This window comes from Anabrus simplex, chromosome 9, assembly GCF_040414725.1.
Source record: "Anabrus simplex isolate iqAnaSimp1 chromosome 9, ASM4041472v1, whole genome shotgun sequence".
NCBI lineage: Eukaryota > Metazoa > Arthropoda > Insecta > Orthoptera > Tettigoniidae > Anabrus > Anabrus simplex.
The window spans coordinates 42,505,605-42,522,572 of record NC_090273.1 but is presented as its reverse complement, the minus strand read 5'-3'; the positions used below and the strand labels follow the sequence as shown (position 1 = coordinate 42,522,572).

The following is a 16,968-nucleotide window of genomic DNA, read 5'->3' as shown; positions in this document are numbered from 1 at the left end:
AAATAAAAGGCTTCGTGTTGCGCTATTCAGAATGAAGAAGAAAATAGTAGATCTGGAAGAAAAATTACACCGATCAAGTAAACAGCTTGAAGATTGTAATACGCAACTCAAACCACTGAACACTATAAAGAAAGCTGCAGGTGAAGGTGTTGAAAAGGCCATTTATCTTCAGGATCAAGTGAATAACTTTCAGAAACTGCGCTCAGTATGGTCTGAAGAAATATACAGCATTGTATTTGTTGGCGGATTGCTTCTCCGAAAGGTTACGAGTATGGGCGGGGATCAAAATTAATACTGTCACCTTCACATAGTACATTAGACAGGTATTTAGGGACGGTGAAATGTGAAGCTGGTATTTCGCCACTAACAAAGGAAAGACTACAAGCAGAAGCAACTAATTTGAATGATCTGGAGAAAGTTTGCTCCCTTATTTGCAAGGAAATGGCAATTAAAGAGCGGCTACCATATAATAAAGAACAGGACAGATTCTATGGACTGGTCGAAGCAGAGGGAGTCTATAACGAAGAGATTGGAACAAACCCTCAACTCGCCAACAAACTTGTGCTTTGTGATTCATGGGTTGACGAAGAAATGTACAATTCCGGCTGCCTACTTCATGGTGCAGGCATTACAAGGACGTGAGATTTTCCTCCTGGTTCAGCAGGTTTTGAAAGCTGTCGAAGAATGTGGTTTCTATGTTATTCGTCTTGTGACGGACAATCATAGAACAACTACTTCAATGTTTAAGAAATTTGGTGATGGAGAATTAAAGTCGTGTGTAGTTCATCCATGCAACGCCATGCGACAACTATATTTGTCTTTCGATTATTGTCGTATTATTAAAAACATCAGATCTCAGTTTCTTGTGCATGATGTGGCAGATAAAGACGGCATTATCACTTCATCTTTCTTAAAGGAGCTGTATCGTCTTCAGAAGAATCTCGTAGTGAAACCGGTCCGGAATTTAACGAGGAAGCACGTCGAACCAAGTTCTTTTGAAAAGATGAATGTACTCCATGCTGTGCAAGTGTTCTCAGCGCCAGTCACAGCAGCTTTGCAGTTCCTAATGGAAAACTCATCGCGCCTGACGGCAAGAGTCTGAGGCTGGACCTACCATACGATTTATGAAATCTGTGTATAAATTCTTCAGTGTCCATGACACCAGCGATAAAACACAGCACGTGAGACAAAAGTGAAGGGGACCAGCTCGTTTGAGAGTTTTCCTTTCCACCCGTTTTCGTTCAAGAAACGTATGTTATAAATAAGAGTGTATGATTAGCAGTATGTTTTTCAAATTATGACGAATCTTATACAGAGGAGTGAAAATTATTAGAATAAATACTTGTGATTAACAGCACTTGTTTGTTATATCTCCTAATTAGATGTATTATTTCACTTTCATTATGAGTTCAAATGTCAGCACATTTCATGCTTTAAGAGTGATTTGGATTATTTATTCCCTTACTCAAGAATAATTTCAGAACAAATGGGACTTTATAAATTGCATCATGTTACCTAAACTGTATGTTTGAACGGTGGCGTGCCAGATGCGACCGTGCCGCATGCGACCCGTGCCACTAGCGACCGCATAATCTGTAACCGTGCCGGATGCGACCGGCGTTGACAAGCAAATTGTCATTTGATAAGTTGTGTCATCACCCAAGATAAGGTAAGCTAAACGAAGTGCAATGCCATTTCAATAAGTCCTATAAGCAGCTACTGCCCCTACTTTACGTAATACTTCTGGGGGAAACTCGTTTTACAACACGAAACATTGTGATGCGTATACATACGTCTTTCCCACCGAGCGAGTTGGCAATGCGGTTAGAGGCGCGCGGCCCTGAGCTTGCATCTGGGAGATAGTGGGTTCAAATCCCACTGTCGGCAGCCCTGAAGATGGTTTTCCGTGGTTTCCCATTTTCACACCAGGCAAATGCTGGGGCTGTACTTTAATTAAGACCAGGGCCGCTTCCTTCCCATTTCTAGCCCTTTCCTATCCCATCGTCGCCAGACCTGTCTGTGTCGGTGCGACGTAATGCCACTAGCAATAAAAAAGATCCTAATTCTTTGAAATTATTTACGACTTAGGCCTACTTATCGTGTCTTATTAGTACCAGGAGTGTCCGAGGACGTGTTCGGCTTGCCTGGTGCAGGTCTTTCTATCTGACACCCCTGGGCGGCCTGCGCGTCTGGATGTGGGATTATGATAATGAAGTAGGGAGAGATGAAACCCGGTTTCGGCACGTAGCCTACTCCTCTCGAATAATACCACGGGGTCTGCCCAATGCTTTACGTCGCCATCCAACGGCCGAATCACCATCAACAGCATCATATCCCCTCACTCCATCTGAACACTGCGAAAAGGTTTGGATTTGAATCCAGGCTTTTGGCATGCAATCTAGTGATTAGAAACTGTCTACCAACCAACTTTCCTACATTGCCGGCCAACATTCTGATGGTGATTTTTTTCTTCAACGCTAATTGGCTCAGACGGTTGAGATACTAGTCTCCCGACTCCAACTTGGCAGGTTCGATCATGGCTCAGTCCGGTGGTATTTGAACGTGTTCAGATACGTCAGTTTTGTGTCGGTGGATTTACTGGTACGTAAAATAAGTCCTGCGGGACTAAATTCCGGCACTTCGGCGTCTCTTTAATCCATAAAAGTAGTTACTGGGACGTAAAGCCAGCAACATTATTATTATTATTATTTTTTTTTCCGACCAGCGCTACTCGAACCTGCTAACCACGGTGTCAGACCTTTATTTTAGAAAAGACCATGTTAGCTACTGATAAGCAATCTGCCACTTGGTGACAGCCCTTAATGTAGATCAATGGTAAGTGATTGATGGGTCGCATGCGGCACGATGCTTATCCGCTTGGTCGCTATTGGCACGATAATGGCCGGGTCGCATCCGGCACGGTCGCATCTGGCACGTAACCGTTTGAACAGCTGAATTCATAGGTGAGGTTATGTCACTGTTGTAGGGCTGTAGAAATGTTACGAGTGTTGTTACATGTTAACGAGTGTTGTTACATGTTAACAGAGTTTCCCTAGTGATTTCTTCTTCTTCTTCTTATTCTTTATCTGTTTACCCTCCAGGGTCGGTTTTTCCCTCAGAATCATTGAGGGATCCCACCTCTACCGCCGCAAGGGCAGTGTCCTGGAGCTTCAGACACTGGGTCGGGGGATACAACTTGGAGGGATGACCAGTACCTCGCCCAGGCTGCCTCACCTGCTATGTTGAACAGGGGCCCTGCGGGGGGATAGGAAGATTGGAAGGGATGGACAAGGAAGAGGGAAGGAAGCGGCCGTGGCCTTAAGTTTGGTACCATTCCAGCATTTGCCTGGAGAAGTGGGGAAACCACGGAAAACCACTTCCAGGATGGATTAGGTGGGAATCAAACCCACCTCTACTCAGTTGACCTCCCGAGGCTGAGTGGATCCCGTTCCAGCCCTCGTACCATTTACAAACTTCGTGGCAGAGCCGGAAATCGAACCCGGCCTTCCGGGGGTGGTAGCTAATCCCACTAACCACTACACCACAGAGGCGGACCCCTAGTGATTTCTCTGCCTAATTTATTTAATTTAATCTATTTTTTTAATTTTCAGTTGTAGTGGATTTTATTGATTCAGCTTTTTTTTATCGAACTGTTAATGTTTCCTGCAAGAAACTTGCAGAAAGCATGCCGAATCACACTGAATCCATCAAAAAAACCACCAAGGACACGCATACGAAATACTAAACATGCGATTAATTTCAAATAACAGTGACAAAATGCGATTTTATAACATTTTCAAATTACTCTAATAATGTTCAAACCTCTGTAGATGAGAAATAGTTATAAGCCTAAATTAATACGTAAATAATTAGTAGTAAACATGACAAACTTCTTAAAATGTGCAATCAGTTATTCTGGCAAAGCAAAAAAAATCTAATTATAGGATTAGGTCTTCATTATTTTAAAGGCCGAGTACGATCAACCGTGCGGGTCCATGGCGTCCGTGGGTCTTCCGACCCTTCCTGCTAACGTCATGTGCGGAGGCACACGGTAGGCCTACGTCGAAAATAAGCGAGGTGCTTTAAAGAGACACGCACTCCCGGTTGGAGCTAACAATGAATCTTTACGCACTTTCACCAGTAGTAGAAGTACCATGTAGATGCTTTATTTCACGAAACAGTGTTCGCAATCGCGACGACACCGTGTAATGTACACCCCTCCAGGCTTGCGCTATGTGATAACGTACTGAACTAGCGCTCGTAGCAACTGTTTCTCATGCACGCAGAGTTGTCAGTCAGGTCGTGACCTTGACATGCCTCATATAAAGGAAAGTGTCGGCGCTCTGTCTGGATAGTATTCTCCAGATGATGAGCGTTATGGAACACTACAAATTACAATGAAGGGATCGACTTACTTCCTCGTAGTCGAGCCGCGCGGTGAGGGTGAACACCCCGGACTGTGGATGCAGAGAGAACACATCGTTAGCCCAGTCCGACACGACGCTGTACGTCACCTGGCCATTTACACCCTGGTCGTCGTCTCTTGCAGAAACTTCTCCGACGCGGGCACCACGACCTGTGTTCTCCGGGACGTCGAACGAGTAGGCGCTCTCCGAGAACACGGGCGGGTTGTCGTTCGTATCCGTCACCTGAAATACAATCAGCAATTGATTAGAATTTGATTACACACAAAAATACAGCTAATATCAATGAACAAATTTGACACTTCCTGTTTGGAATCCCTTAATACTGCTATGGCACTGCAAGCCGCAGTCCTAAGCAAAAAAAAAAAAAAAAAAAAAAAAAAAAAAAAAAAAAAAAAAAAACACACATTGTCTGCTGTCCATGTCACAACATTGCCAAGGTCTTTTTGCAGTTGCTCACAATCTTGTAACTTATTTATTACTCTGTACAAAATAACATCATCTGCAAAAAGCCTTATCTCTGATTCCCGTTCTTTACTCATATCATTTATGTATATAACAAAAAATAAAGGTCGAATAATACTGCCTTGAGTAATTTCCCTCTTAATGATTACGTGATCAGATAATGCTTCACCTACTCTAATTCTCTGAGTTCTATTTTCAAGAAATATAGCCACCCATTCAGTTACACTTTTGTCTATCCAAGGTAAGGGTAAGGTAAGAGTGTATTCTGCCCAAAGGCAGGTCCGAACCTCTGCAGAGGTGTGCCTGAGCCGGAGTTTCCGTACGGTAGGAAGGCCAGTTCCTTTCCGCTCCTCCATTCCCTTACCCCTCACCAACAGCGCGTGGCAACCCATCCAAATCTTGACCTCGCCCAATGTTGCTTACCTTCGGAGATCTCACGGGATCCGGTGTTTCAACACGGCTACGGCCGTTACTGTCTATCCAACTGCACTCATTGTTGTTAGTAGTCTTCCATATTCTATTCTATCAAATGCCTTACATAGGTCAATCGCGATGCAGTCCATTTGATCTCCTGAATCTAAGAAATCTGCTATATCGTGCCGAAATCCCAATTAGAGAATTGCACAGGGTTCTCTTCCCGCATCGCGCTCACTTGTTTCTCTCCCTGTCCGCCTTCTGCGTGACGTCATGTGGTATGAAACGGCGGTCGCACGTCCTGCTGACACGTATTACCACTACAGTCTAAAATGGTCATAACTTCTGAACCATTCATGAAAATAATGTCCTGACAAGGCTACTGTAATCCTTATAAAATACTGGAGGAGGTCAAACAATTTATTTTGATGAGGAACTCAAGGATAATATCGAAATATTTATTTAATTTTAAGGAGTTACATTTTTTACCGCGGACTGTATATCGGATCACGGATATATAGTAATTTTATAGTGGTTCACTACGTGAACAGTGTTCGTGTTGTCAGTATCTGAAGTAGAACCACTGTACTGATTAAAATGCAGTCAACATATTATGGAAACGTGTGTGGCGCTATAAATTGTCGGCACGTAAAAGAACTCCCGTGGGACAAAATTACGGCACCTCGAGTCTCAGAAAACCGTAAATGTTAGTGAGATGTAACACAAATAACATTATTATTATTTCGCATATTATAAAGACAATAACGACAACAACCAACATACCCAGTCAGTTTGCTACTGCGATGGCATAACAATACTTCCTCGTCAGCAATGCTTGGTTATTGAAACACTTTGTAATAAACTCTTGAATATCTCCATTATTACAGCTCGTACGGTAAAAAAGTGTCAGATATAAATGACTGAATGAAAATCATATTTTCTATAATTATTGTTATGTGCTAATAGCCGGGCTGAGTAACAACTCAAATGGTAGATCGCTGGCCTTCTTAGCCCAACTTGGCAGATTCGATCCTGTCTCAGTCCGTTGGTGAAGGTGCTCAAAAACATAGTTAGTGGGACGTAAAATCCAATAACATTAACATTATTGTATGCTAATAACTTATATTTCTGAATATATTTCGAAGCTCATGAAATAATACAGTATCCGTGATCCGATATACAGTAAATACGAAGAAAGAGACAAAAATGTCGTGCGAGAAGAGACCTGTTACTGGATCTCGGTTATTTCAAAAGGGGGCCTCACACATCCCAGTCATGAGTGGTTAAAAAATATAGCCCAGTTCGAAATTTCATTTGGTGTGTTTCACGGTAAGACTGTATCCAGACGCAAAAAAGTGAAAACTCTTACTTCTATTATTAAGTCAAAATTTCCAGGATTCCATGACAAAATAATTTGTCTCTACGTAAGGACCAGGACATTTATTAGGATATGGCATTTTAATGCAAAGAGTAAGGAGCTAACACTGAGAAAATATGCCAATAAGAAGGCTAAGCTTTGGGCTGGCTCATCAAGTAATGAAATCTCCTGACACGTACGTTTTAATCATTTAATATAATTCCATAATGATGTCGATATGATGCATATTTTCCTATGCCATTTTAATCTAAATATTTACTTCATCAGGAAATAAATTATTATTTTGAGTTGCATGGCAATATTTTATTTCTTATCGTATTAAATGTCATCTATTTGATAGTTGATGTTCCACCTGCTCAGCATGTGACGAAATTTAACGCATTTTCACGTTTTTAAATCTATTGGAAGTGCCGTTACTTATCGAATCGGACTAAATCAGACTATTATTTGATGAAAGATTGAAAAGATGTTTCACAGGCACGAGAATTCAGAGGCTTGCTGTACTGCGACTGTGTTCCTTACTCGCTATCGTTCATACCGCGTGACGTCAGAGCGCTCCAGCCAATGGAAGGTTCAGCCGCCGGAGTAGCCTACCTTATATTCTAGTTACCTTGAGAGAATTGTTCCAGTGGGACCCACACCAGGTTTACTCGATACGAAAAGTAGAGGGGATCCAAAGGAAAGCAGCAGATTTGTTCTGGGCGATTTGCGACAAGAGAGTAGTATTAGGAAAACGTTGTAAACTTTGGGATGGGAAGACTTGGGAGTAAGGAGACGAGTTGTTCGACTAAGCGGTATGTTCTGAGCTGTCGGTGGAGATATGGCGTGGAATGATAACTGCAGATGTATACACATGAACGGAACTTTTAAAAGTAGGAAAGATAATAATACGAATATAAAGTTGGAATTCAAGACGACAAATTGGGCCAAATATTCTACTTATAGGACGAGAAATAAGGGACTGGAAATGTTCTATAAATTTCCCAGTTCTTTGCAAACATTTAAGACATGGGTAGGTAAAAAAGTGATAGGAAATCTGCTACCTGAGCGACAGGTTTAAAATGCATATCAATGATGAATGAATAATACATAGAATAATTGATTTATTAATTGATTGATAGGTTGATCTGTTGATTGATTATTGCTACTTTAATTGAGATACTGTTTGTTCTGATGTTTACTGATTTTCTTGGCTGGGCATCAAAAGTGGGGCACACAAATGCGATCTCAGATTATTTCGTATTTTGAACAGGACTATTGAAAAGTTTGTGCCTAATGTATTTCTAAAACAGAACCCAGATATGGAGTAAAACAAGAGAAAATTTAGGAACCTTATAACGAAAGTACGGGAAAGGTACAATAGAAGACGCAACAGGCCGGAGCAAGTTAGTAAGTTTAAAAAAGTGTTTAAATGACTTGCTTCTGAAAAGAAAGCTTCTCACGATAAATACCAGGAAAATAATTGAGTAAAGCTCAATTATGTTAGGATAAGGAATGGAACGGGTTATGATGTATTTTTTAATGAGCAGAACAGCTCGGCGATGGACATTAACGCTAACACTGAATGCTTTCTCTTCCATATAAACCACTGAAAAATTCAGGAAAGAACAGAGAAGAAATAAATCGGAAGGGTCTGGCGATCTTGCTGGGAGATGTACTTAAATTGAAGCGTAGAACTACAGGGCCTCTCATATAAACTAAGACCGTCGAATCGGCGTTTATACTCTCGGTAACGTACGCTACGGCATTGGAGGCGCGCGCATAGTTCTTGGCCTTGCAAGCAGCCTGAACGTGTTCGATCTGAAAAGCATCAGTCACCAGTCTGAATCTCAGCTTTTAACATGGTGAGACAGTTACATTGTAACACCTTATTTTCGTATGTAAAAGTTCTGGTTTCATCTTAATGGTCGTGTGAACAGTCATAACTCATAACTCTCGCTAATGATATGCAGAAAATTCGAATGGTGTTTGTGAAGTCCCCTCATTATGATAGGAAGCTTGGTGTTTGGTGTGCTGCTAGGGCTTATTTTTCTCGAGACGACAGTAAATGCAGACAAGTACCAAGATGACATTTTGACGCCGTTCTTCTATCAGTTAACTGAAGAAGAAAAATCGCGTGGGTGGTTTCAAAAAGATTCAGCGCCTGCTTATACAGCAGAAGATACCTTTTTACAATCTCGGAAGTGTTTGCGGACAGTGAGATCACTGCTGGTCTATTTCCCCCTCGTTCTCCACATCTAACAGTGTGTGAATTTTACCTGTGGGATAAACTGAAAGAAAAAGTGTATCGAACAAATTCTCACACATTGGAGGAACTGAAAGAAAACATTGCGAATGAAATCAGAAAGATCACAGTGGCAGAACTCACTCGTGTCAGCCAACATAGTGTTAGCAGATACAATGCCTGTATAGCCCAGGAAGGGCGACACTTCCAGCATCTTTTAAAAGGTAGGATTTCATACACGCTCAGCAGGGCGGCCGCGCGCGACTTACGTTCGGCCGGGGTAGCTGCCGTGGCGCAGAGTTTAAACACCGTGCGTTCGGTCTTTGTTTATATGACAGCCGGTGCATTATATGCTACTTCGAAGTATTATGTAATATGTCTATCAACAGCACGTAAATTCCTGACCACTGACTGGAAGAAAGCAACCTTCTATGTCCTACCAATGAGACAAAAATTTCCCAATCATACTGTCAGCATGGACAAAATGAAAGAAATGTGTTAAAGAAACAAAGGATGTACCAACCTTGATAGTAACAACAGCGTCTGTATGCTGCAGTCCGTCCGACGCCCGAACCGTCAGCTTGTAGGTATCTTTGGTCTCGCGGTCCAGAGAATCCCTGAGTCTCAACACCCCCGTGCTCCCGTCCAGCTCGAAGCGGCCGTCATCTCCGGACACCAGCGAGTACCTCAGCTCCCCCAGGGTGTCCGGATCCGAGGCTCGTAGCGTAGCGACAGCATGGCCTGGAGGCAGGTCCTCGGACACAGAGTGAACTAGTTGCGCGTCCCTGAACGAGGGTGGACTGTCGTTGCGGTCCAGGACAGCCACTCGCAGCTGAAACAGCAAACGATGAACACAGTTAGCGATAATCACACTTGATTTGAATTAATTTGTTTATTTATCATCAACAGAATCATTACTTCTCCAATTATATATGATATATTAAATAAAAAATACAGGAATAGGTATATTATTGAACCAACAGGGTTAAAACAGCAAGCTAACAAAAATTGTAAAACTTCAAAGACCATACACTATTACTTGGAACAGATACAATAAAAGAATTATACCAAAAAGGCAAAAATGCGTCATTAAAACAGCAGTTAAAACAGAAGCACTTTATGCGTCTGAAATTATTATAATTGGTGGCAAATTTCGAATACAGATCATCGAGAAAACAAGAAAGGAGCCACCGGCAGTGGCAATGCACTATGAGACACTTTGTCTCATTTTCAAAAATTGATGCCTGCCTGGCCATCAGATAATATAGATGTTGATTGCCACATGGAACATACGCAGTGGACTGCACGTTATGCACTAGCTATGCGTCTTGGTAGGTGTGCTATTTAACTAAGGTTAAGTTATATGGAGGTTCCCACCTTCCAATACTTGTCAATTTCTTATAATCTTTTTATTATTTACATGATATAATTCAGCTTAATCTCTAGGTGTATATTAAATAGGACATGTTTCGTTCCGATTATGGAACATCTTCAGCTAAACAATTTGACAAGATGGCAAGACAATTAAAACACATGTGATAGTTGTGATGATAAAATAAAATGTTCGTTCATGTTGGGTTAACATTTCCAACAAGTCAAGTTTCCACGTGATGAAGTAAAATCGGCGTAAGGGTTCTTATTTATGTTGGGGAAGTGTATGTTGTTAATCTTGAAGATAAAATTAGAGATATAAAAGATTTTCTTAAAATATAGTTATCGGGGGAACTCTTGAGAAATAACCGTAGTTGAAGTTGAGTTGCATTTAGACTATTAAAATGAGTCTGAAACAAAAATAAAATAAGAAAAAGGGGGGGGGGGATATTTTAAAGGAGAAAGCCTTGTAAGAATGTATGTTAGTGAGGATAAAAGGATAATGGAATTGTTTACCTTATAGTTGATCGTGTCGTATTTAGTGTCCTCCCTTATGCCGTGTCGTCAACTGAGTTCTGTGTGCGTGTGTGAGGCGCTTGCGGTGGGCGAGAAGCAGAAGGAGATTAAGCTTAATTATATAATGTAAATAATAAAACCATTATAAGAAACTGACAAGTGTTGGAAGGTGGGAATCTCCTTATAACTTAACCTTAGCTGTGTTGAGCCAATACGGGACAAACTATGAGATTTATAAGGTGTGCTATTTACCAAGTGATGAACCCAAATTAGCGCACTGGGGTGAAACGCTGGCAACCAGGAATGAGTAAGCTGGAAAATTTATAAAGTCCAACAACGGACCAACTAGGCTATATTGGTATTATAAATTTACTCATTCGGGACAAATATTTCAGGTTCCATATGGGACTCAACTTCTATATCAAATGTAAAAGTTGTAAAATTTAATCTATGCAAGGTGTTGCCATTTTACTTTTCCAACTATAATCATCTAATTTCTACTATTTTGCGTTAAGATATGCACTGAATAAAAGTCATCAGGATCCAGAAAACAGCCACTTTAAAAAAATAAAAGGTACAATTTATGGAAATCGATTTAAGAAGTTGAGAGGTTGGTAGCGTCGCGGAGACCTGAGTGCGAATCTCTTCCCCATGAAGTGCCTCAAAACCTCGCAAACGTCTTCCTAATAAGACATGCTGGATGAGCCAATGAAGATCAATCAGAAGGCTGCAGTCTGTGTTTACTGAAGATCTGGGATCAGTTACTGGGGCTTCCCGGAGCGGAGTTGTTATCTTCCCACAGTCTTTCTCGTCTCATTGTTCTTGTGCTGTTCTGCTCCACCGAACAGATAACGAGCGCCAGGACTTCCCGCTGAGCTCCAACAATAATGTGTGCCATTATCAGTGGCCCGTTCGGAGAGGTTTCTTACAGGTCTCCGGAACACAGCGGCCGGCTCTTGTTTTATTAACCCTCCACAAGTAGCTTGTATTTTTGTAAAGTTAGTAGTCACGGGGAGTTTTAGAACACCATCCCTTGTGTGTGGGGGTAGCAGAATACATCCACTTAGCTATCGTAAGAGACGACTAAAGGGGGAACCAATTGCTTTACGTCACACCGACACAGATAGGTCTTATGGCGACGATAGGATAGGAGTGGGAATGAAGCGCCCGTGGCCTGGTGTGAAAATGGGAAACCACGGAAAACCATCTCCAGGCCTGCCAACAGTGGTGTTCGAACCCACTATCTCCCGAATACTGGATACTGGCCGCACTTAAGCGACTGCAGCTATCGAGCTCGATATTATTATTATTATTATTATTATTATTATTATTATTATTATAATATAGCGTTTCACCCTCTAAGGAGCTCGTAGAACCATTAAATAACACTGGTTTTCTTCTTCTTATCCTCTATCTTGGCTAAACTTCCTCATTCTTTCACTTTGGGCCTGTCTTTTTTCTTGCGTCCATGCGTTTTTCAGTTCCAAATTCCTTCCTGTTGGGTTCTTGAGTATGAAGCTACGTGTATTGATTTTCTGTCTATATTTACTCCGTGCAGTTGCCAGTGGGTCAATATCGATTTCTGTGAGGTCACTTTGGGTGTCTACTAACCAGCGTTTTCTTGGATTGTCGGATTCCGTTGATGATATGGAAGATTTTCTTGGTCATGCGAGAGTCGTCCATTTGTGCTATATGACCGGAAAATTGTATACGTCTTTCCCGTGAAAGTGAGTTCAATCGTCCAGTCAGCGAATACATTTCTTCTGAGCTTTTGCGCACCCAGATACCATATTGAATCTTGGGTCCAAATATTTTTCTCAGTATCTGTCCTTCTATTTTCTCGATGTCCTTGACGTTGGTAGTTAACGATGACGTCTCCGTTATGTAGAATGCTTCTGTAAGAACGACTGTGTGGTAGTGATGAGATTTGGATTTGGTTGAAAGCGATTTCTTGTTGTACATATTCCAGGTGATTTTGTAGATTTTACGGAATTTTTCCGCACGTGTTTTGTTAGCTACTCTTTCTTTGCCAGTGTTTCCAATAATTTCTAATGTGTAACTTGTGTGATGTTGCCATACTTGGTTGCAATTGATGCCAAGTTTGGGCTCTTGGAGTTTATGCACTGTGGTGGTTTTTTTTTTTTGTATTTTTTTTTTTTTTTTTTGGTAAGAGATTTGGACTCCGGTCTTGATGGGGTTGCCGTTTCCCGGCAAACTGTGTACCGGAGGCTCAGAACAGCAGGGCTGTTTGCCCGACGTCCAGCGGTATGCGTCCCGCTCACTCCAGCACAGACACGGGCCCGTTTACTGTGGAGCTGTCAACATCGAAACTGGACAATGAATGAATGAATGAATGAATGAATGAATGAATGAATGAATGAATGAATGAATGAATGAATGAATGAATGAAGGCATGCGCTCTTCACAGATGAATCCCGCTTCAGTTTGCAGAACGATTCCCGTCGCACATTAATCTGGAGAGAGCCGGGTAGCCGATACAACCATAGGAACATTGGTGGTGGCGTCATGATGTGGAGCGGCATCATGTTGAATGGCCGTACGGACCTGCACATCTTCATGGGTCGTCCGAGGAACACTGCTAACGCTCGGAGATACAGGGATGAGGTACTGAGACCACGTGTTCGACTCTTCAGAGGTGCGGTTGGTCCAGACTTCCTCTTAATGGACGATAATGCCCGACCGCAACGTGTTGCTCCGGTGGATGAATTTTTTTACATTCATTTCATGGACTGGCCAGCGATATCTGCGGATCTGAATCCTATAGAACATGCCTGGGATGCACTGGGTAGGCGAATTACATCCCGTCAGCCTCTACCAAGAACCCTCCAAGACCTTTGCATTGCCCTTTCGGAGGAGTGGGATGCACTGCCACAAGAGCTCTTGGACCATCTGATAGAGAGCATGCCACGTCGCTGCAGAGCATGTGTGGCCGTTAGGGGTAACCATACACCCTATTAACAGCATATTTTGTTGTGAAAGACATTGCCAAGTTTTGTTAGTTGTTGTCAAAGGTGTACCTTAGTATCAGAACCTTTCTGACACTGTTTCTTTGGACAAGTTGTGTGACATATGGTGTGTGATTCAGTTTCCGTTTGTTCAGCAATTCACCTGACATTCCTATCAGGCGGCATGGCCTCCTTTAGTGATTATGCTTACGTTGTGCCCATATTTCTTTCATTTTTTTTTACTGTGGGTTTCCTTTCTGTCTTTAGACCAGGTCGTTCCAGTCTTCTTCTTTGGTCTTTCCTCTTGGTCAACTTACCGTTTGTGAATTTTGGATCTGAAGATTACCCTGTTTTGAACATCTGCTGGTGTAATTCCCGCCTGTTTCAAATCGGTTTTAATTTCGCCATTCGATTTCACTGTGTCTGTTTTAGCCGTACTTCTATTTTCATAGAATTCGACTGTTTGTGTGGTGAGTCTATCTGGATGCATTTCTTCTAATATGTCCATAGAATTGTAGCCTGCGTTTTCTGATGTCACTGTGAATACTTGTGTATTGTTTGATTTCCTGTCTGCCTCTAAGTTGTGTGACGTACCCACTTAGCCCACAGATGTATGACAAATTTATAACGTGACGGGTCACTTTAATATTAAAATAAATAAATGATATGTCATTGTTTCTCCAGAAACAGTATCCCAAGGGCGCCAGTCTTCAAGCTTATGGCTTGAAAACAAAAGTAGATAATTAATAATAATAATAATAATAATAATAATAAATAAAAATACGTAATGAGACTCAAAAAACTCCCAGGGGTGGGGTGAACGGAACACAAATCATTAAGTACACTAACTTGGAATTTAAGGATCATTAATAATCATGTCATAAAATACAAATTAAAACAGCTATTTATTAAGATGAAAAACGTGACGTAACGGCGTATTAACGAAATCTGAACTTACGGAAGCAAAAGAAAAAGTGAATGAAATTAACTCTAAGAAAATGAACTGTTGCGCGAAGACTTGCAGTAACTTATGCCATAAGCTCACCAAATGTAGACTCTGTTGTCTTGAAGCTGAAGATGGGTGGATCTCTCGTACAGGCTGCCTCATCTGTTGTTGGGTTCCAGTCCTAAATCCACATTTCCTGTCTTTAACACTTCCTATTGTACTCCTTACATAAAGTCGTAATGAGTCCTAATTTTAAGTGCAAAACCACCATGGGTTATGTTCATGGAGAGAATACCTTCGTATTCTTCCGTATTACGGAACAGTAGCATAGCTAAACTCATAATAAAAGCTCTCCTGCCCTATACTAGTCAAAAACCGGTCTCCCGTTGACTACCTCTCGTCATTGAGATAACAAGTCCCAATGAGAGAAACTTTTGAGTAGAATATACTCAGATGCGAAGTGAACTAAGTTAAAATCTTCTCCGATGTGTAGACGTAGAATCGTAGTAAGAGTATCTTCCAAGCGTGAGAACCAGAATCAGAATGTCCGAATCTCCGAATCTGAATCTGAATGTGAGTCTGAATGAGAATCTGAATGAGAGAAACAGAATCAGAATGTCCGAATCTCCGAATAAGAATCTGAATGTGAGTCTGAATGAGAATCTGAATGAGAGAAACAGAATCAGAATGTCCGAATCTCCGAATAAGAATCTGAATGTGAGTTTGAATGAGAATCTCTTCTCCAGCCCTTGTCGGTGGTATATATTGGTTCAAAAGTCTCCTTCCATCAGCCATATCACATGGTCCAGTAAGATTCGAGGTCTCATCCCTTCTCCCTTGTATAGCTGTGCATCCATCACGTTGCTTCATTACGTTCATTCACATAGGCTGAACTTTCCCGCTGAAATAAAGCGTCTCGAAGCTGAGTTTGAAAAGTGGGTCAATTGTCTTTTCATGAGGTGGAGAGGGTAATATCTCTCCTAACCTCGATGACGTACTTTTCCTGGAACTGGGCTGAAATTAGCCTGCTGACTCTGGTCACCTCACAACGGCTATTGGAAAATTTACTGCAATTTATAAATATGCGTGATGTTGAAATACTTTACCCAATAATTTGTTCGTTCAGAATACGTTACAGCCGCGATACAAAGAAATGAAATGATGATTGAAATGGATGATAAAAGCCCTATATATATACATATTAATTTAAAATGACCTATCAGTGATTAAATATATACATATTATCAATTAAATATATAGTTCAATAATTAAAAACATTCAGTGATGTCCCAAACATCACAGTTGGTCTTGTCCGCTGATGAGTTTTGGGTCTAGAATTTTCTATGATGTTTTTGCGTTCCTTTTTCTCAGTGTTTTCAATGCCTGCTTTCCTGTTCAAAATTAGCGTCTATGATCCATAAAGCCATTCCGGTTTAATGACTGTATGTAATGTCTAAATTATTATTATTATTATTATTATTATTATTATTATTATTATTATTATTATTATTATTATTATTATTATTATTATTATTATGACAAGTCAGTCTATTGGTATTTGAAAGTGGTTAAATACACAATCCTTGTGTCGATAAGTTTACCGGCACTTAAAATAAATACTGTGGGACAAAATTCCGGTACGTCAGCATATCCGACAATCGTCAAAACGTAGTTAGTGGGACTGTAAAACATATAAATCTGAACTACAATTACTGTAATGTTAGAAGGGACTGATGAGCTGTTGGTTTCGTTCTTAAAACATCGGCGATCATCGTCTGTAATTGGCTAAAGACAATGGCCATCAGAGTACAATACAGCTGGCATGCTCGAGTTGCAGATTAAGAAGTGTTATTCTGGATAAGAGGCAGACAGCATTATAAGATTACCAGATATATTTGGTTGAATATGACAGTACCTTGCGATAGAGATCTCCACAGGGCATTGAGAAATATGCTGACTGGGCAGGTGAAGGTCGAAAAGAGTTGCTTTATTTTACAGGCTAGAATCAATGGAATGCTCCAGGGTCTCACAAATTGTGATACATGGCTGCCAACCACTAAAAATAGATCCCAACTAAAGTGATAGTACTTCCACTGGCTTGTCGTACTTTTTATTTGAGTCACCCTGTAGGTAGAATGCCCCCCCTCCCCCCGGCCCACTACCAGTCGTAAGAGGAGACTGAAGTAGAAACTTATAGCGTGGATTGGCGAACACGGGGCTTCCAGCTTAGTCCGGCATTGTTCCAACTTACTGTACCAATGTCA

The 16,968-nt window shown here is 41.2% G+C and overlaps 1 protein-coding gene across 1 annotated transcript in view; it reads right to left on the bottom strand.

Annotated features, from left to right (window-relative positions):
• Positions 1-12,754, bottom strand: part of ft (cadherin-related tumor suppressor fat) — a 125,838-nt gene extending 113,084 nt beyond the window's left edge. Inside the window, exons 1-3 of the mRNA XM_068229138.1 lie at positions 12,404-12,754; positions 9,429-9,737; positions 4,416-4,655 (exon numbers count right to left, since the gene is read on the bottom strand). Of these exons, the coding sequence (XP_068085239.1) occupies positions 4,416-4,655; positions 9,429-9,737; positions 12,404-12,754 (900 nt within the window). The remainder of the gene's footprint in view (positions 1-4,415; positions 4,656-9,428; positions 9,738-12,403) is intronic.
• Between the last annotated feature and the right edge of the window lie 4,214 nt (positions 12,755-16,968).